General features: G+C 29.2%; 2 protein-coding genes across 3 annotated transcripts; both read right to left on the bottom strand.

Annotated features, from left to right (window-relative positions):
* Window positions 1-69: 69 nt before the first annotated feature.
* On the bottom strand, window positions 70-8,925 carry LOC124424928 (E3 ubiquitin-protein ligase SMURF2). 2 transcript variants are annotated; one of them, XM_046964558.1, is made up of 13 exons: window positions 8,609-8,925; window positions 7,457-7,495; window positions 7,272-7,380; window positions 7,056-7,189; window positions 6,678-6,942; window positions 6,129-6,598; window positions 5,783-6,032; window positions 5,465-5,637; window positions 5,213-5,400; window positions 4,730-5,127; window positions 4,207-4,667; window positions 3,935-4,126; window positions 70-3,701 (listed from the first exon to the last, which is right to left on the bottom strand). In XM_046964558.1, exons 1-12 carry the CDS (start codon window positions 8,661-8,663, stop codon window positions 3,939-3,941), a joined length of 2,730 nt encoding a protein of 909 aa, XP_046820514.1. In that variant the 5' UTR covers window positions 8,664-8,925; the 3' UTR covers window positions 70-3,701; window positions 3,935-3,938. The 2 variants fall into 2 exon arrangements, with proteins under 2 accessions (XP_046820514.1, XP_046820515.1); XM_046964559.1 differs by having other exon boundaries at window positions 5,465-5,634.
* Window positions 8,926-9,669: 744 nt separating this feature from the next.
* LOC124424931 lies at window positions 9,670-17,175 on the bottom strand. The gene is made up of 4 exons (XM_046964571.1): window positions 17,007-17,175; window positions 11,816-11,870; window positions 10,301-10,456; window positions 9,670-10,068 (listed from the first exon to the last, which is right to left on the bottom strand). The coding sequence occupies exons 2-4, from the start codon at window positions 11,858-11,860 to the stop codon at window positions 9,880-9,882; spliced, it is 390 nt and encodes a 129-aa protein (XP_046820527.1). The 5' UTR covers window positions 11,861-11,870; window positions 17,007-17,175; the 3' UTR covers window positions 9,670-9,879.
* Window positions 17,176-20,685: the final 3,510 nt, after the last annotated feature.

The raw sequence follows: 20,685 nt of genomic DNA, 5'->3' as shown, positions 1-20,685 counted from the left end.
ACACATACACACACATTTTGTTTAATTATAATAGAAATAATAGGAAATAAAAATTACGCGTTAAGAGAATTCGTACCTTTGGATATTTTATTAAAATATACATTTCATCCAAAATACAAAAGGAAAAGATGTATTTACAGTTGTCCGTCGAACGTTATACGTAAGAATGATACTAGCGATTCACCAACATTCGCGATAATAGTAAGAGATATAATCGTTTAGTAACAATAGTGCTGTTTCATAAATATACATATTATATCAATGAACAGCGACAGATCGATGGATTGAGTTTGATATACTCTAATATGAAATCGTTCTTATATAAAACGATTCTTAATTTATTAACAGTGCTATATATTCTCTCTCTTTCTAATACAATTGGCTTTCTAATCATTCTTCTTGTTTAGTCGAACCATCGACGGACTAAGAAATGACAATTAATACCACATGAATTTTACTGATTGACTTAGCTATCGTAAACGAACAATCTTGGAAATGAGAAAGTGTGTAATGTCGATAACTATAGAGAATGAAATATATAATATATAAATTATTATATAATATTTTTCTTGATCAAGAACAGAAATTGCAATAGCGCAATTGACAATCGTGCTTTGTATTATTTTCTATGAAAAATGTTCATTATTATATTTCAAAATATTGATAATATATGAATTTATTGCGTTTACGTACTTATGAACAGATTTAAATGTTCATTTTGTGAAATCTTTTTAGGAAGTTAAGGCTAAGTATTAAATAAAATGCTTTTCATCAATACGTCATGCTACATCTTCCTTAAGGATATTGTCTTATTTTCTGTATTTTCTTAACACCTTAAACTGTATTTGAGACATGATGTTCATTAAGAAGTTCATAAATCTATCATTTTTATTTTTCCTAAAAGCATTTAACAATCGTGTAATATATATATATTTTTTTACGTGAACAATACCAATATTATTTTATTTGCTTAAATTTTGTAAAATTATGTAAGTAAATTGATCTAAATATTTCTTTTTGTCTAAGTGATTATTTTTCAAAATATTATTTCAAAATATTTTTATATATATTTGATTTTGGTATTGTACATTTTGACATAACAGCAATCGAAAGATAATTCTTTTGTTGTGTTATACATATCTCTTTTTTAAAATAGTTCTTTAATTATTTGTATCTTTATCTTGTGAATAGTATATGTATACAATATATTAATTAAAAAATCATAATAAACTCTGCAAAGATTTTTATAATCTTTATAAAGATCATGATATGTTATGAATCAAGCATTATTCTCAATGAAATTCATATCTAAATTTGAAATTCAAATGCACCACTTCCTTTTCGTAAAAATATATTGATACTATAAAATTCTCAAAAGCAGTAACTATATGCAAGGCACTATTAAGGCCTACTTCTCATCTAAATAAAAAAAAAAATTTAATAAAGATCTCCCGTATTATCACATATAAAAAAAATATATTTTTAACAGTATAGCATATAACTAAAAATTTAGTACCCTTTATTTTAACAAAAAGAAAATCATTATGTGCAACGGTGCATATATCTGATTACCTTTTTTAATTATCTTTCTGTTGTCCGTTTACTGCTTTTGTCATATTTTATATATTTAATTATAAGTAAGATACTATATCAATTTTAAAGTTGCAATAAATCAAGGAATTATACCATTTTCTTTTTTTTAAACATTATGTTAATTTAAAAATAATTAACCTCCTGTTTATAATTTGGTTTACTACGAATTGCAACATTAACTTATTCCTTCATTAGAATAAACATCAAAATTTGAAGTATAAAACTTTGTGACTACTCTTACATAAACATCAATACAAATAACAATAACTACGCTTCCATAATAACCAAATTGGCAAATATTAGTTTTTAATCATATCTCTTAGCCAATATTATAAAGTGTTACTAGCATTCCATTCCCACTGATATCTGTATGCAAGTACAATAGAAAGGCAGTGATTTTTGGAATGTTAACAATACTTTGTAAACTTAGCTAAAACTTAAATATGAACATTGGATATTTTCTATTGCAGAAATGTCAATAATACATAATAATTTGTTTTAATTTTAATGAGGCATATATATGCCTTCGTTTCATTTTGAAGTAAGATTAGGAAAACATAAATATCAAAACAATTATTTATATAAAAATGAAATCAATCTACCAATTTTCCATGGTTTGTAAAATATTTTTTTTAGATATTCCATTCGTTATTCAATCTCATTTTATGATATGTTTGATCACAGTTATGTGCACATAATATTAGAACATAACAATATAATAATACAAAACGATCATTAGTGCTATTGGATACTAAATATCTTTACAATATTCGAGTCAAATATTAGTATCTAGACGAAGGGTTTGTATGATAAATAAAAGGTTATTTTATATCCTACCCCATTATCTCAATATAAGATACAGGCATGTGTGTGATTACAAGCAAAAGAATCAATACAAGCACATTATAATAGATGCACATGTATGATGTTTTTATAAATTTACTATTTTCTTAAATTTTAAATTAAAGCTAGTGTACACAATATATGCTAGAATAAACGCATTTTATAATGTCTTGTCAACTATCTGATTAAGACATTATGCGGTACTATATTATTTTTATATTAAGCTTTACTAAATTATATACAACTTGTTATATCGTTTGGTACTAACCACCTTTGAACAAGCAATAATAATAATCTTCATGTCATAATTTGCACAGCAATAACAACTCTTATCAATTGCATTAAGCAATTTTTTAATATAAGTGTTATATTGCAGAAAAATCCAGAGTGAAAATATCTTAGTTTAGAAAATGAATTACATATTTATATATACATATGATAATTATTAATAAAAATGCTACTTTTACTGCTAAGTCTTGATATAAAAACATATTATTAAACTTCAAATTTATATACATGTGTTTTTTTTTTATGCTTTTATATTAAATATAAAAGAAAATGTTAAGTCTGAAAAATAAGAAAATTTATAAGGTTTCTATTACAAAGTTTTTAATGTACTTATAAAGTACATTATTTTATATATATGTATTTCATTCTTTCACATTATTGTTAAACTAAGATGTTTTTCTCTGCTAGTAATTATATATGACAGAAATACTTCGTAACTGCTCTCATAATTATACTGATACATATGTACAAATTTTACTCATATTTCCCATAGACACCATGGACCGCTATAAATAATACAACTTTAAATACTAGTTTCCCATCACTGTTACTATCTAATATTATAATAGTATTCATTAGAACAATTTTTTTTTACAATAACTATCATTTATCTGACTGTACATTTCTAATTTTGTGCTACTCAAAAAATATATAAATACAGGGATTAATTGACACCTGCATTTTTGTTTTGTTTATACTCATCTTATTAAGTATACCGAAAACTCTAAGAGGCAGTTATATACTACTACATGCACGAACTTATTTTTATGTGTATCAATTTTTTAAATAAAAGATATTGTAATTTCAGTCCATGTTTGTGGTACGAAAGAATATCATGAATACTCCAACATCATCTTATTTGTGCATTCATAATGAAAACAAAGTTTTAAATACAAATATATGTATGTATTGGGCAGTGATGGGGTATGTTGGAGATAATTTTGTCAGTATAAGAAATCTGCAAACTTATAACAATCCTGTGAAATATTAAAAAAATATACTTAAACATTTGTATGCATTAATATTATTGCACTATATTCAGTTTTTATTAGTATTAATCTAGGGTCACTGTATTTTTTGCTGAATTTGTTTCTATTAATATAAATTTTTATTTTTATTTAAATGTAAGTTTAAATATGTAATATGTAGATTCCTTAATAATACTCGAAAATGTTTTGATGATTTGGAAGTGTATAACAAATACACATACCTTATTATTCAACAGCAAATCCACAAGTTTCTTCAACAGCTTGTGTAAGTTTATCCAACATTTTCTGATAACTTGGATAGCTTTGTGGAATATCTATCCTATTAAAACAAGTATGTGCTTTTGGCAAATTTTCACTAGGTGCATCTACAGCATGAATTGTGAAAAGACGTGGACCTGAAGCTCCTGTTGAGCCTTTATTTTAACAGAAAAAACAATTCATTGTAATAACATTTTTTAATTTTTTTTTTTTTTAACATGTAATCGAGTATTACCTTGTAAAGCCTTAAATCCTTGTAATGGAACTCGCGAACTGCCAGTAACAAATTGAAGCAATCTTGCTCTCATTTCTTCTCCATAAGATTCTACTATCTGCCAAAACCATTTTACTACAGGTGTTTCGGGTGTACAATGTTTTAACCTTGTATGCAGTTTCCAATCATTTATGTCAATAGTACCTAAACCTCCAATAACTAATTCCAATTCGCGTTCGTCAAATGGCCTTAATAATGGTGGGGGAATCAACTCATGAAACCCTTTTTGTAATGCCAAAAATTGTTGTTCGATTCCACGCATAAATCGATAATTTACATATAATCGAACATATTCCCTTTTATTTTCTTCTGTGACTTGTATATCTTTTCCACCAGGTTTTAATTCATGATTTTTCAAGACCCCGAAACTGCTATGTTCGACAGAAAATGTAGCATCCAAGACACCATCTATGCTATTTTCTCTATTAACATAAAAAGAAATATCAGAATATTATTTTACAAAATAATATAATTGATTACTTACAACATCCATGTAAGACTTCTATGCAATTCAGGATCAACTCCTTCTATATCGCTAAGAGTAATAGCTTTATTTAGTAGCATCTTATAGAATGGAGTGGTAAAACCACCATCTATATGATGCCCGTGAAAAACTGCTATTCCTATAATTCTACCAGCAAAATGAAAGTATGATAAATGTTCGGGATTTATCCCTGAATCTGGATTTATTTGTAATGTATAATTGTCATCTCTTGAATACTGAAACAGTCCATATTGAGGATTTAACATTTCATGTGATAATAAATATAACCATTCTCGTGCTACTCCACCATAATCAAGACCTTCTTCTCCTCTAAATTTAACCATAAGTCTTTTACGCATGTCTTTTGGACGCATTTTCATAATCAGTCTGTAAGATTCCTAAAAGAGACAGAAGTAACTTTATATAGATATTATTAAACAATTTTATAAATATCCCACATTGTGAAAATAACATTCTATCTACCTCAAATATTTCATTTCTTGATACTTCCAATCTACAGTGTCCACTTTGTGGTTGAAGTGCATTTAATTCTGCTCTTAGACATTTTAATTTAGCTACCAAATCTCGCTTATATTTTGGAAGAAGTTCACTCTCCATAAGTTCTTTTGGCAAATCTGATACAGTCTGCGTTTGCGGTGTTGAGGTTTCCACTATAAAAAAAAAATAATAAGTAAGTAAAATAAATGAAATAATTAATTCATCATTTAAACTTACATGTTGGTGAATTATTATTGCTTCCATTTTCAATTCTTGGCCTTTGCTGATTAGTGGAAGATTGAGGTACAGATGATACAAGAGTATCCACTGCTACTGATTCACTTGCTGTTGTAGGTGAATTACTAGGATTTCCAGAAACCTGATTATTTGTGCTGTTATTTTGTCTCCTACTGATAATAAAATAGATATATCACCAGTTTATATTTTCGTATTATATTATTAATTCAAACATCAAATTTCGTTAATTCATAATTTATTTATATAACTGTTCTGTTGTATATAAATATAAAAAAACTTATAATATAAAAAACTTACTTTAACAGGTTACTTATGATTTGGCTAGAGAGCCGAGGATCTGTAAACTGTGTTGTTCTGTTATTATGATCTACAAAATATACACGTCCGCTTTGAGTCTGTCTCATTTCCCATCCACTAGGTAATGGCCCAAGTTCACTTGCCAATTCATTGGCTGGTAAATCACGTGGTATTCGGGGATCATGCCATGTTGATGTTCCAGTCGGAACGTGATAAAAATATACTTGTCCTTGTTGGGTTTTCCTCATTTCTATAAAAAATATTGTATGTTTATATTTCTTAAACATATGTAATAATACAAATTGATTTTTCGTTTAATTTTAAATTAAATACTAATTTAATTTACCATATCCTCGTGGTAAATCCATAGGTTGAAGAGGTTCGTTTCTTCTTTCAGCACTGAGTACTGCATTATTCCTATTTCTGTTGCTTCGATTAGGCCTTCGTGGTTGACCATTATTAGAACGTTCTACACGCCCGTTCGCATTTTGATTTCCATTTTGTTCATCATTGCTTCGTACAGGTCGCCGATCTCTTATTGCAGACGATGGTGGAGTATTTCTTATGTGTTGTTGACTTTGTTGATTCCTATTTTGTTGTTGAGTTGGTGTATTTCTAGGAGTATTTTGAGCTGAACTATCTCTACTAGGAGTTCTGCTAGACGCTCCTTCTCCATTCCATTCTGGTGTGCCTTGTAGAACAGTAGGACTATCTGTCCTAACATTTGGTGGACTACCGCTGCCACTGGGAGATGTAGGCTCTGAATTAGGTAATGGTGGTGGTTCTGGAGTAGTTGGTATAATAGCATTGCTAGGCCTAATAAAAATAGTGAATATTAAAAGTATATTATTAAAAGAAATTATTTCAATTCTTATGATTAAAATAATTACAATACCGAGTATTTGGACGAATCCATTGCGTTGTTCTGGTGTAATGATTGATATAATATAATCGTCCACTTCGAGTCCTTCTTTCTTCCCATCCATCTGGTAAGTCAGTTGGACAACTTAAATCACCAAGAACATCAACTACAGCATTATGGCCAACTGTGTTACTCACAGCACCATTATGTCCATCTCTAGATAACAAAGACACAACTATTTGCCCTTTGACAACATCTGTATCTTCGGAATGAGCTTTGCAAAGGTCTAAACGTTGATCTAAAAGTAGATGATAAATCTAGTTTTAATAACATTATCGTTATTAACATTATTAAACGAGTACTATTGATAGTTCTAATATATTAACAAACAAAATAATGCAAAGGACTTACAACCAGTATCTTTCAATCTTTGTATTGTGTTTGATAATATACGCACACATCCTAGAAAGCCACCACCTTGTTTCTTATGAATTTTTCTATGATTCCACACTGATATTGTAATACCATCATTTTTCCCGATATATCTATAAATATATATTTTTCTTATATAATATACACATAGAGAGATAGATAAATGTAATTGAATTTATGATAAAAAATATTTACAAATCATAGTGCTGATTCCATTTAGGGGCTAATGTAGCTTTGCAAGTGTCTGTACTGTGACACTGACCAGAACCATCGACGGTTATTTTAGCAAAGGGATCAGGTAGGCCTAAAAACAGATTCTAATCTTAATCAAAATACTTTGTGAAACATAAAGTAAATGTAAAAAAATAACAAATACTCACGAAATAGATCTTTTCTGGCAAGATTACGGGCACATAAAACTGAAAATATATGAAAATTATTATTTAAATGGCAGTCAAAATTCTTTTAAAGTTCTTCATTATGAACCATATTTTTTATGGTATTACAAGTACATGAGTATTAGTAATTTATTAACAAGTACATGAAATATTATTTCATATCAAAACATTGTAAAAGAAGCGATAAATGAATGATAAGAAAAAAGATTCTTAGAGTTCAAAGAATCAATTAAACTGCATTGATAAACAGTGTATTATATCATGGTTGTTGAATTTTTTATCGATATAGGAAAATACATTCTAATATCATACATTATATGCTTTATACACGTTACATTTGGTTTCAATTGAAGCATATCTTTTATCTTATTAATATAACAAAAGACACAAATGGAAACAACAAATGACAATTAAATTAAATTAAAATTGGATATGATTTTGAAAAAGATTAAAAGTAGCGGGTAATGGTGAAGTAGCATTAAGAAGATCGTAATTCCCTTCAATTTGCAGATCGCTTCAATCGGTGTTACATCCATAAGAGGGGAGAGCAATGAGGGAGAGTAAGCGAAGTAATTAAATTGAGAGGAGATAGAAAGAACGGTCGGAAACGAACGTCCTCGAGAAGAAGCCCTCCCGGAGCGCGCCTATCCGTGGGGTCTTGACCTCTGTCAGGGAGTTGCCATAACCAAAAGGATGAAAATTGTCGTGACGAGATATAGGAGTTTTTGGTGGGGTAGACGAGGACGAGAAAACGAATGAGAGAATAGCCGAGATATAGTATTTTGACATTTCACGATCGCGCTCGCGTCTGAGCTCATCAGTTTGTCGAAGTAAAATTAAATTTTCGTATCGGATAGAAAATGAAACGCGTAAGAGAGAATTAAAGACGGTAATAAATCTTACGTGTGCCTAGATAAGTTTAAAAGTGAGCGAACGACTAAAGAAGGAAGAAGAAAAACGGTAGGAAGGAAGTAAGTAAGTAAGTAAGGAAGGAAGGAAGGATGATGTAGGAAAAAAGAAAGAAGGATCGAGTCGCGTGCAAGTCGTCCGGCCAACTTTCACGCTCCTTCTCCTTTATCGAGGTACACGACATCGTCGTATCATAGGCTTTGCCCTTTCTCGTCCTTCACTCACTCGTCAAACGAATCTTCATGGCCCCGTTCCTCCTGCTACCGCCGGGATTCGACATTTTCCACGAACATTTAACGCTTCTCACCGCACATCGGCACTCTAAATTGGTAAATAAAGTTACTCCTTACGCGATAGTGTACATCACACACGCGCAACGATCTACGATCGACTGGCCTCCAGTCGACTCTCCGCGATTCTCGATTAACTAACTCCCGCTTCGATATATCGGCCGCCATTTTCTCTTTAAAACTCGTTATATTCTCATCGAGATTTCAGGCGCCTCTTTCAACGATAGTCGTTTCTTTCTTGTGATTTAAAGTTAATTGCTTCCATTTAATTGTCTCATCAAACTTGTTTATCACACGTATGTACGTAGAATATTAGAAATTCATCGATTTAAATCATTATCATTAATTTATTATTGTTTTGATAATAGCGTTACAAAATATACATACAATAAAAGAAAAAATAATTGCTAACATACATATATGGTTTATTATATGAGTAGTAATAATAAGTGTATAAAAATTATGAATAATTTTTGTAAAACGACGTACGTGTCGTAGAATGTGAATGGTGTATTTATTATCGAACATGTAATTTGTGACAACAAATTTACTTTAAAAAGGGATCACTGTTCATAAACTTTGTTTAAAAATATGTTTTTATAAATATTACAATATAAATTTTTAATTTTGTTCTATAAAAAGTGTAGATTATCATAAGGTGTATAAATTAATATTGTAATAATTTTTCACCTTTTACGTAAAGAGATGTTACATATTATATAATAATTTAATATCTTTGTAATATACAATATATATATATATATATATATATATATATATATATATATCGTATATTACATATATCGTTTAATATATATATATATCGTCTTTCACGAGGTAAGCAAAGTTTAATAATCGATAATAGCAAAACTAAATGGGCTTTATATCCTTTTTGTACTTTCAATACTTTTCGTCCGACCTCTAGTCTATTTTTATTTGAGTTTAATAAGCGTAACTTCGTTTCTCAACGTTTTCTTATGAAACGTGGATTTTTTAATATATATATATATATATATATATATATATATATATATATATATATATATATATGTATAAAATAAAAAAAGAGAGAGTCAGCCGTCTTTGGCAGCATATGTAACATCGATAACACTTCTTGATTAAAAACGAAATATGCCTACGTTTATTAACATCATCGAATGCTGACTATATAGTCCTTCGATAGTGTTGAAATATGTTTCTTGTTTGTTAAGCTTCCCCTCTAAATGTAAGAAAAGAATCAATGAGGAAAAGTGCAGCTTGAATGATACTAATGGAGCCTTTTGCTAAGCCTGTGTCACGCAATGAGGATTTATATGGAATTTGATCGAAGTCTTTGATATTCAAGGCGCCAGTAACTATGAATAATACACAACCAATCAACGAGAAGAAAAGGTCCTACAACATAGAAACAGAAAATATTAATTATTAAGAATGTTACATAGGTGTAGAATGGGTTGCATCTCTATTATATATTTTATTTTTATTTTACATTGATTGAACACACGTGATCTGATTGAAATCAAATGCTTATGGAAGCAAAAGGAACAAAAAGAAAGAAAAAGGAAAAAAAAATAGGAATATAGTAGAACTTCGTGTTTATAGATTGTAGATACAATTTTTAACGTACCACACGACGATTAACTGGAGTTCCCATTATACTGCCAGCAAACAAGCCGACTAAAATAATGAGGTATCCACCAAAGGTACCCATTGTGATCATCTCTGTATCCTGATTCCCCACAAAAGAATGGTAATGTAATCCGATAAGGATACATACTAAGATCTAAAAAAGTAAATATATGTATAAATATATACAAAATGATAGACTTTTATATTATACAGATGAATAATAATATTTATTATATTTATTAATTTGGTATTACTTCTATCGTTTTTTCGAACAAAATTTGCGTAAGGAAATTATAGATCCAAATGATTTAATATTTTTTGTATGATTTAATATAAACGTCATAAAAATATTTATAAGCTTAAAATTCGAATATTGAAAAGTATACTGAAATACTAAAAATGACATTGAAAGTTGCGTTAATTCCTAATAAAGAATGGTAAAACAGTGATCTCTTTTTTTAAAATAGAAGAAATAAAAAGTAGAACGTGGATTAAATGAGGCCATCGAAAACAAGTATATTGTCCTCATTGATATAGTTGTAAATAATACATTAGGTTTCGGTTGCTGTGCTCTAGTTAGGAACTTCATTCTATTTCCAGGACTATTCGAGCAGCAACAGGTAAGTATTTTCATTATGGACGATCGTATAGACTCGAAAATTATAGGCGAAGTAACACGTATACATGTACGTATCTCTTCGTATAGTATTCTTGGGTCATCTTTAATGTTATATTCATGATATTTTTTTTACAAAATTAATTGATACGACAATAATGTAGACGCAAATACAATATGATTCGTGTGGGTATGTGTGCGCATGTCGTGTTACGTGCGCGCGCATGTATCGTATAAGAATGGATGTCGATTTTGCATTAAGTCGTCAGCGATTTCTCGTTTTAATAAACATTTAATATTGCTCATAAAATCGTAAGAAAGATGATTCAGAAGATGAATAAAATTAAATTCTTTCGAATTATTTATAAATAATTTATCGAAGGAACTGTAAAAAATTTATTATTTTCATTTAATTCAAGTTATATTTGTTACGGTTTTTATATAAAGTTATTCTACAAAAAGGTATGAGTCGTATTAATACTTTTTATAATCATTGTATGTCAAAATTTCAGATTTGTGATAGCTATAAATCACTATGAACCGTAAAATAGTCAATTGTCAAATGCTTATAACGAGAACTTCCTTTAGAGTCGTTACTATAAAAGTGTCTGTTAGTAAAGTGAATCAGCTTGAAGAGGACGAAACGACTCCTGTCTCGAGGATAAATTAATTAAATTTTATGAATTACTAAGGGAATGAATATGATGTTCTCAATGCACGTGTACGATTTGTTGTTTTATGTATATCTATCTTAACACACACAGTAACGTTTGGTTTATTGTTAGCTTATCGGTTTCCGGTTCTCAGAGTAAATTTAACGGAGAAATTATTCTATTACATTCTATAATATATCTTGTAGGTTTTGGAAATGTAACAAAACGTCGTAGCTATACTTACAAGTTCAAATAATTTTATGATTGAAAGCCTTGTAAAGTTAACCATTTTTGTTTATCTGAAACAAATAAATAATATATGAATTATATTATCGATGTTATTTGAAATATTATTAATTTGAAAAAAAAAGAAAACCTTACGATGACGTTAGAAATGACACAGTTGAATAAAAAATATTAAACCTTAATCAATTAAGCAATTTTATTTTATCTGATTTTAAAATACTTAACGAGTTTTATTTTCCGCGTTTTATAAAGCCGTTATATAATTTATTGAGTATTATTATCAGATCGAAAATAGTAAAATGTATTTTTTTTACGAATATAGAAGATGGGTTTTCATTATATTTAACATCATTAAATAAAATTCCATTTAACATCACTACATCATTAATGCAGTATCAAAAATATAAAAAAAAAAGAATACAAATATAATGTCATGAAGATTAATTACATCGATATTAGCATATGAATAGGAGAATAGTTTGCTTATGGACAAAAGTTTAGAAGAACTTAAACTTATTAAATTTTTTATGAACTTTAAATGAGAAAAGAAGTCTTAGAATCGATACGAACATGCTATGGTTGAATAAAATGACGTGATCTCAAATGTGGCATTTTATGGTCATTCGTGATAATATTATATGCTGTTAATATTATATGCTGTTACTTTATACTTGATATCTTTAATAAGATTTTTATAAATAACATGCAAGATAATTAAATCTTAAGGATAATCGAATTCGCTGTTGATCGAATTGAAGCGTAGTTGATCGAATTGAAGCGTAGATGATGTTAGGCCAAGTTGACTGACGTAACCCTATACTTTCATACTGTTCTTTTAATAGTAATGATCGGTACGAGGCGATTGTTAACCGTGTGTCCTTGTGACGGATCAAAGATCAATTTTAAGATCGTATATAAACTTATCTCAATCGAGAAAAATAAAAAGTGAACTGAACATCGAGAATAAGGTACATATGTAAAGATGTTATATTCACCTGATATTCTGATCACCTTTCATCTTTCAAAAAGACTTATTTCATGAATAAATCTTTTTATTAGATATTCAACTTGTCTAATAAAACAAATCAGTTGTTACGTAATGGCGGAAAACGATATAACAGATATAAGCGATAAATCGATATTTTGACAGAAATGAGTTTGTCTCGCATTTCGATACAACTGCTTGTTAATATTTTATTTTTCGTATACTTGATGTCTCAGAAAAATGATACCTTGATGATAATAGTATAAATATGAAAAATAACTAATATCTTTATTAATATTTATTTTTTTCTTTTTTTTTTGTATATTCTTTTCTTGGCTCTTGAAACGAGTAGATTCAAAATATAAAAACACAAGTCGTAATTAAAATACCATATATATTTCCTTCTCTTTTTTCTCCTTCTCGGTGAAAATTTACTGAACGAATGGGATAAAATATATGTGTACATATATACATTCATTTTTTATTTGCTAGTAGAGTTTTATTAAAGTCGGACTCTGATGCTTAAGCTGGGTCAGTGGTACGAAGCACCCATGGCCATGAGACACCAACGATGGATAGAACGTAAAAAAAATTAGCAATCGTACGTATACATTTACGATATATGTATTTATGCATGCATGTGTGTAATATTGTGCATTGTGCATACTTATGTTATGCGTCAGATGCTAGAACGTTATGTCATACTGAATTTTTTTACTTCTATGGCAATCACGATATGAAACAGTTCTATATTTAGATTCTATTTTATTATTAAAATATTCATAATTTAGAAGTGTGAAAATTATTATGATTTACATGAATTATTATTATACTTGTTATAGCTAATGATGAGATAATAATTTAAAATGTGATAAAAATGTAATAACTTTAATATTACGAACAGTAAACAAAGTTTATTTTTATTTGATTGAATGGGGATTGTTTGAAAGCAATTTCTTATAATTTGTTTTGCAACACGGAATGTTTTGTATATAGTGGCAGTTTTGAGAAGCATATAATCGCTCGTAAGATCGTACATATAAAGAGGTATTTGTGAATACAAGTGATCAATGCGAATCACGAACGAATCGAATAAAACATCGTTCATTCGTATTTGGGTTAGCTTAAAATATCACTGCAGAATATCAATATTGATCGTAACATTTTTTAATACTTCGAAATATAGAGAAAATTTGTAATCTTTAATTTAATTCGATATAATATTTCAAATAATATGATAATATAGTTTATTTTTTAAATGAAAACTACAGAAAACCAGTCATACATTGTATGAATATAGTTACCTTAACTTCGCTAACGTGATTAGCAACACGCGCGTTAATTATCGAATCCGATTATTTAAAAAAGGAAAAAAAGAAGAAACATAATATATCTTCAGAGACTGTGCATTACAGGAATGCTAACTTTTTTAATTAAACGCCGGTTTATTAAAACCAGATTTGTCCAATAAAATCTGACTCCGATGCATGTGTGTATCTAATTAAACGTATTAAATCTTTGCATAGGGAGGTTCTTTCTTTTTGAAGCAGTTGAAATTTGTTTATATACAGGGTGGTAGATTAAATTTGTCTATCAAAATTATTTCCAATATTTTCAATAATGCTACAAAATGTATATAAGAGGATGTAATTTAGTGCAAGATGCTTTTTCCTGTAGAGAAGAAGTAAAAGTAATTGTTAAAATATGAATCGTAATAATAAAAATGAATAAGATCGACTTTTACAATTTTCCAATTTAAACATAATTTTCTTGTTCGAAGTTATCTCAAAGTAAAAAAAGAAAAAAAGAAAAAAGAAAAACTGATATTTCTTTTTTATGAGCTATTACATTACGATAACAGAAATATACTGTTCCATTTAAAAAATTGAAAATGATTTTGCAATCATTAATACCTCTTTATTTAGGAAAAAATAGTTCATACCAAATTAAATCTTCTTTTACATCGTACAATTTTTATATGGAATATTTTATAAAATTATTAAAAATAATTCAGGTGTATAAAGTTAATGCCCCATCCTGTATATATAATTCGGTCAATCAGACTAAATCAGACTGTGTTCTCCCGCATAATTTTGCTTTCCCCTTTAAGATAGCGTCGGGCGATGGTATTACGCAAAACCAGTATATTCGAGGCTGATCCTTTGGATGGTTATACCTGCTTGTGTGACCTCGAAAAGTAGAAAAAGAAAGATCACAAAGAGAAAGAATTCCAATATCTAGGGTTCTCACAATCAATATTGCAAATGGTTTTTTGTAACAATAAATAAATAAATAATCGTGTAAGAACTGACAAACATTTAGTTTCACGTGTCATTTTCGTCGATAGTTTTTCATCAGTGAAAATTTTCTATGACTTTGTTTCTTTTATCGAGAAAGGTTTAAGGAATAATAAGAAAGTAACGAAGGACAGTACGATTCGTTTTTGAAAATCGGATTAAGCTATTGTCTTATTATTTTATTTAACCGATTAGTTCTAGTAAATCTTTCTATATATTCTTTTATATGATCAGATAATTATACTTTTATTTAATTCTTAATAAACAAGTATACTGTACAGAATGTTTCGAAACTCAATACACAAACTATGAGAATTAATTAAAGAGGCCAAGGCAAACATTTTTTGTCCGACAACATGGGGTCAATGATGTGTCGTTATCCTATTATGTGACTAAATTATCAGCGTAGAGTTTGAAAGTTATCAACCAATATTTGCTCACGATATTGGCAATAGTAGTTTGTACAGATAGAATGATTTCCATCAGTCAGTTGTCAAGTTTGCGTTTGTATGAGCAATGTAACTAGTTTATTTCATTATTATTTCATATCTGATCATTAGTTGAGCTGCATCAACGGTATTTTCCTTTAATCAAAAAAATGTTTGCCTTGACCTCCTTAACTTCTACTCATAGATTGTATATTGAGTTTCGAAACATCCTGTATATGTATATATATATATATATATATATTATAACATCCTCTGTATGTGTATTATAAATATAGTGTACAAACACACAATTTTGAGTGTGGATTTTAATATCAATTAATTAATTCCGCAAAGAACTTATTTTGTTGTATATTAATTATATTAAAAGTTGAACATTTCAAATTGATTTAACAACTATTTATAATATAGCTCTTGCGAAACTCTATGCACATTTATATATCGGCACGTACCATAGGAAAATATACGTGTTTAGTAAAAATAAACAATTTTTCATGTTCATGTAAAAAAAAATCCTTATATAGATTAAAGTGACTCAGAGATAATTGTAAGTACAATGTTCTGAGTCATTTCTTACAGATACCATTACAAAATTATCACGAGTAGTAAAAAAATATGTAGTTATTTTATATATCGTCAATTCTTGAAATAGGAATTATTCAGTGACAAAAGATAAAATTGAATCATATATATTGATAGGAGTAGAGTGACGAGTATTTCCAGAAATAGATGTGAGAAAAGATTGTTGAATTCTTCTCATTAACTTTTGATTCTGAAATGATCGTTCAATTTGATTAATTTTAAACAAAATGTTAATAAAAAATTCAAAAGTAATTTCTCACATATATAATACTATAACACGTAAAGTTAATATCTTTGCTTTGATTTATACATTTATGCATTTTTATTAATTTATTCTATTAATTCATAACGATATGATAATTTTTATATATAGAACACGTTTACACTTTACATCTTGCATCTTGTGATCGGATCCAGTTTAAATTTCAAAGGAAAACTGAGAAATCAGGTCAGCCGTACGACGGTAGTATAAGAATATTTCGGATATAGTCGCGGAAAGAGGCGACACGGCTTCTGGCTTTAAAACATGCGGCGAAAGTCGATTTCTTACGACGCACGTTCGTCGACTTCTTATAAATCAATTCGCAAATATATAAAATGGATGTGAAGTTATTTAAAGCGAACATTACAAATATTATATATAATCGTGTAATATAATATGATATGAAATATAATATTATAATACGTTTACTGTTTGAACGAAAAATGATATTAAAATGGTAAATAAAATTAATTTATTTACTTATTAATTTTAATTCATTAATTTATATTAAATTATTAAATTACGTTTCTCTTTTTATCTTTAAACGATAATTTATATTGAAAGGTTCGCTTGTAAAACTTATAAAAAGTTCAATCGTTTGTGTTTACTTTACTTACGTGTTTTGAATCGGTCTCACTCGTCGTAGTTATTCACGTTACGATGGTCCAATAGCGACTGACGCCGTAACCGAGTAACCAACGTCGCGCGGGAGTGTTCTGCTAAATCGTACATTATACGATTCTCGAAAACACAATGGCGTTTACGAGCATCGCGTCATGGTGTGTGATTGTGTGTGGGCACGTCTGTTCTATCAGGACCAAGAAATGACTTTCATTTTATATTAGACGATAACGAATCTATCTGCATTAAAACATGTAAACAAACATACGTTTCATTAAACACAATATTATTTACTAGCGCGCCGCTGTTCATAATATTGACGTCCTATATTTTTTTAGAAGATGACAAAATCCAATAAAAATTGATAGCAATTGAAATGTTGTTGTATTATTAACATTTCGATAAATCTATATACTGATTATTATATTTTTCCTTAGATGAACATTTATTCTTCAAGTTTGTTTGTATTTTAATTGGTATAGCATTATAAGATTATATATATAAAAATATATAGCGTGTCCCAAAAAAAAAAACCTTATACATATAGTGCGTCTCAAAGAAAAGTGTCCATCAGGATTATTATGAAATATTATTATGATTGTCTTTCTCTCTCTCTTTTCTTTTCTTATATTAAAAATATTCGTTGTATTTTTATCGTTTGTATTGATATCTTCTAATTCATGTCTGTTTATAAAAAATTTGTCTTATTAAATATATGAATTTTCAATTTTTAATTTCGTTCTTTTGAACGATAATTATGATAAATTTGTTGATATTTATTATAAAAAAAAAAAAAAAACAATTCTAAATACAGGATGATTATACGACAATTATTACAGGACAAAGATACGATTCTAATCGGTCTTTTTGATGTTAAATATTTTTAAAGTCATATTACGACGTTAATTAGAAGAATGACGTCACACATGGTGTGTCACATCAATAAGAACGCAGGAACACATTCGATCGTATGTGTGGCACGCTCGACTACGTGCTTACGTATACGGTAAGAACGTGCCGATTACGTCATATTACTTGATAAAGCTTACTTATCTAGCAAAGAAATGGTATAATAGAAAGATAGATTCAAAGACCCGTTAAAATGATTTCACACTAATGGATCTGTCTATTATGATTGTGGAATAAAAATAAATAATAAATAATATTTTTAATTTTATACACAAAACAAATAGTCTAGAGTGAATATGTGATATTTTTTCTCTTTATTTTTTTATCTATAATATTTTCGTTAAAAATTATACATATGTATGTACATAAAAATTATTTGTTAGTACTAATCAAATCAATTATTTCTAATAAAAAATTTATTTTTTATTAATTATGTACAACATCGATTTATAATAATATATAAAAGAATTATATTTTCGAAGAAATTACATTCAAATAAGTTATTAAATTCTGATAACATTGTAAACATATTTTTTTGTTATAACATGTAAACAAAAAGTTTACACGATCGATCGATCAATTAAATTTGAGGTTAGACAGTTGGTATCACTTCACGGCGTTACTTTCGCGATAAGCTACGGTAGCGTCACCGATCGATAGAAAGTGTAACTACATATCAAGATGGTAACTGTTAGTAGTCGAGATCTGTACTGATCGGACACATCAAGGAGTCCAGATACTTATTGATCAGATATTGCAAATTATATTTCATTTATAACAAATTATATTTCTTCTAGTCAATTTAATTCTTTTAAAAATGTCAAGAAAAATTCAGAAAAATGTTTTACTCGTAAGAAAAGTAAGATGACTTGAGGAAATTTTCTCTTTTTCTCGGACACAGTGTAACAATATAATTTCACGTTCCTTCGTTATAATACTTCTTCTTACGTTAGAAGAACCTACTGACGTTTTTTACCGTGGCTAATGAAGCGCGGCACGAGCAACAGAACTTTCTTTCCTTCCGTTTATTTTCTTTTTTTTTTTATTTTTTTCTTTTTTGGCACGACTCGAGAAATTAGATAACGAGCTTTTCCAAGGCGAGGAACCGTAGAACAAGTAAACTACAAGTGACGTGAACGTTTCTCTATCCTACGAATGGACAGGGCGAGTTCGTACGTTGTACGTATGTATATACGGTCCAGCCGGTAATAACTTGCAACATTTCCGTGGCTAATTTATTTATCATCCTGTTGGATGTAGGACCCTCTCGGGAATGTGCGGACTGCCGCGTGGACGACGAGGACGAACGCGGGAAGGAAGACATTATACCGCCGACAATGCTCCGAGGGCAGTGTATAACGCTTTGCCTTGTCACTCCCGTTTGCCCTAGAAAACTTCTTTTTTGAAATTTAAAATGAAATCGTCCGTATAAAGCCCATCTTTCGTTTTATTTAAGTTATGTCTTTTGTTCCCCAGTCTGATATCTATTTTTTCATTTTTACAGAATATTGTTTAAAATTATATTGAGTATATTACTTGGTGTTCATATTAATAATATGATTCTTACTGATATGAATTTAGTGATACAAAATTGTTATATTTCTTTTATTATTCATGTCATATTTATAACGTCCTAGAAAATAATTCTTTGTTCTTCTTGACAAGTAGATATTTCTTCGTGATATATAGGTGATACGTGTACATCGATACTTTTTAAAATTCCTTTCTTTCTCAAGACGATGAAGGTGTCAAGATTCATCCCGAGCGATTTTGTCTACGAGCAATATTCACCAAGGCATTATTCGTGTTACGGTCGAATTCGAAGGCGACATAGGTGCCATAAAAAAAGGCACTGTGCGGTGATTTAGAGGAAGGGACGACGAAGTGACCCGAGAGTATGCCGCGGTCGAAGAGAAAAGAAACGACAGAAGTAAGGGAATGGAAGGAAAAAGGAAGAAGAAGAAAAAGAAAAAGAAGTAGAAGAGGAGAAAGAGGAGGAAGAGGAAGACGTCGGCTTCCATTCGAGTGGTAGACTCGAGTAGCAATAAAAGTCAGTGACTTCGGGTAATCGAGAAATCCACCCCAACGATTCGATACCCCATTTCTATGCGATCGTTCCAAGAGCTTCTCGACGCTTCTATGATCGCGTAGAACGCACCAGATGAGATTGGACAACCGATCTCTTTCGAGATGATTTTGTTGCTATCCTCTTTCTACGACATCTACGTACATTCGGCGTTTATTCGCTGACGATTAAGTTTTGACAGCATTTCACGATCATTCCTTTTAAATTTCCTGTAATGGTAGTAATTCGAATTTAAAGGGCTTTAAACGTAAAAAAAGGAAACATTTTGAAGGGAAATATTTTTCTTGTAAACGATTGATAACTATGTATATCATATGGCGTAGGTCAGGAAAGATGTTTTTTTGCTATCAGCGATCAATTATCGTATTTTACCAAACACGTAAACGTTTGCGAGCATAGGGTAGGTATATGTTATCCATTATATCGGACCTGCTGTTCGATGTCGAGTTATTGGCAATAAAAAGAATGAAAAACAGTATACCTTGTAGCTATATTGTATCGGCAACATCGGGTACGAATATCCGCGCGATCAAGAGCCATTTTAGATGAGACTGTTGAACGGAAAGGTATTGGATTTGTAACGTCTATGCAGGTTATTATTTCAGGAATCAAAGATACGTTTCTCCTGCAGTTTTAGTTTTAAGAGAAGACGTTTTAGATGGCTCATATATTTTTATAAC

This window comes from Vespa crabro, chromosome 6 (assembly GCF_910589235.1).
Source record: "Vespa crabro chromosome 6, iyVesCrab1.2, whole genome shotgun sequence".
NCBI lineage: Eukaryota > Metazoa > Arthropoda > Insecta > Hymenoptera > Vespidae > Vespa > Vespa crabro.
This window is presented reverse-complemented; position numbering and strand designations above follow the sequence as displayed.

Coding starts and splice junctions, on each gene's coding strand:
- LOC124424928 (XM_046964558.1), bottom strand. CDS start 8,663: ATGTCGAATCCCGGCGGTAGCAGGAGGAACGGGGCCATGAAGATTCGT. Junction 7,381..7,456: donor TGCCAGAAAAGATCTATTTC/GTGAGTATTTGT, acceptor ATCTGTTTTTAG/GCCTACCTGATCCCTTTGCT. Junction 5,638..5,782: donor ATCATAAGTAACCTGTTAAA/GTAAGTTTTTTA, acceptor TTTTATTATCAG/TAGGAGACAAAATAACAGCA.
- LOC124424931 (XM_046964571.1), bottom strand. CDS start 11,860: ATGGTTAACTTTACAAGGCTTTCAATCATAAAATTATTTGAACTT. Junction 10,457..11,815: donor TCATAAAATTATTTGAACTT/GTAAGTATAGCT, acceptor TTACTTTTTTAG/ATCTTAGTATGTATCCTTAT. Junction 10,069..10,300: donor CTCCAGTTAATCGTCGTGTG/GTACGTTAAAAA, acceptor TCTATGTTGTAG/GACCTTTTCTTCTCGTTGAT.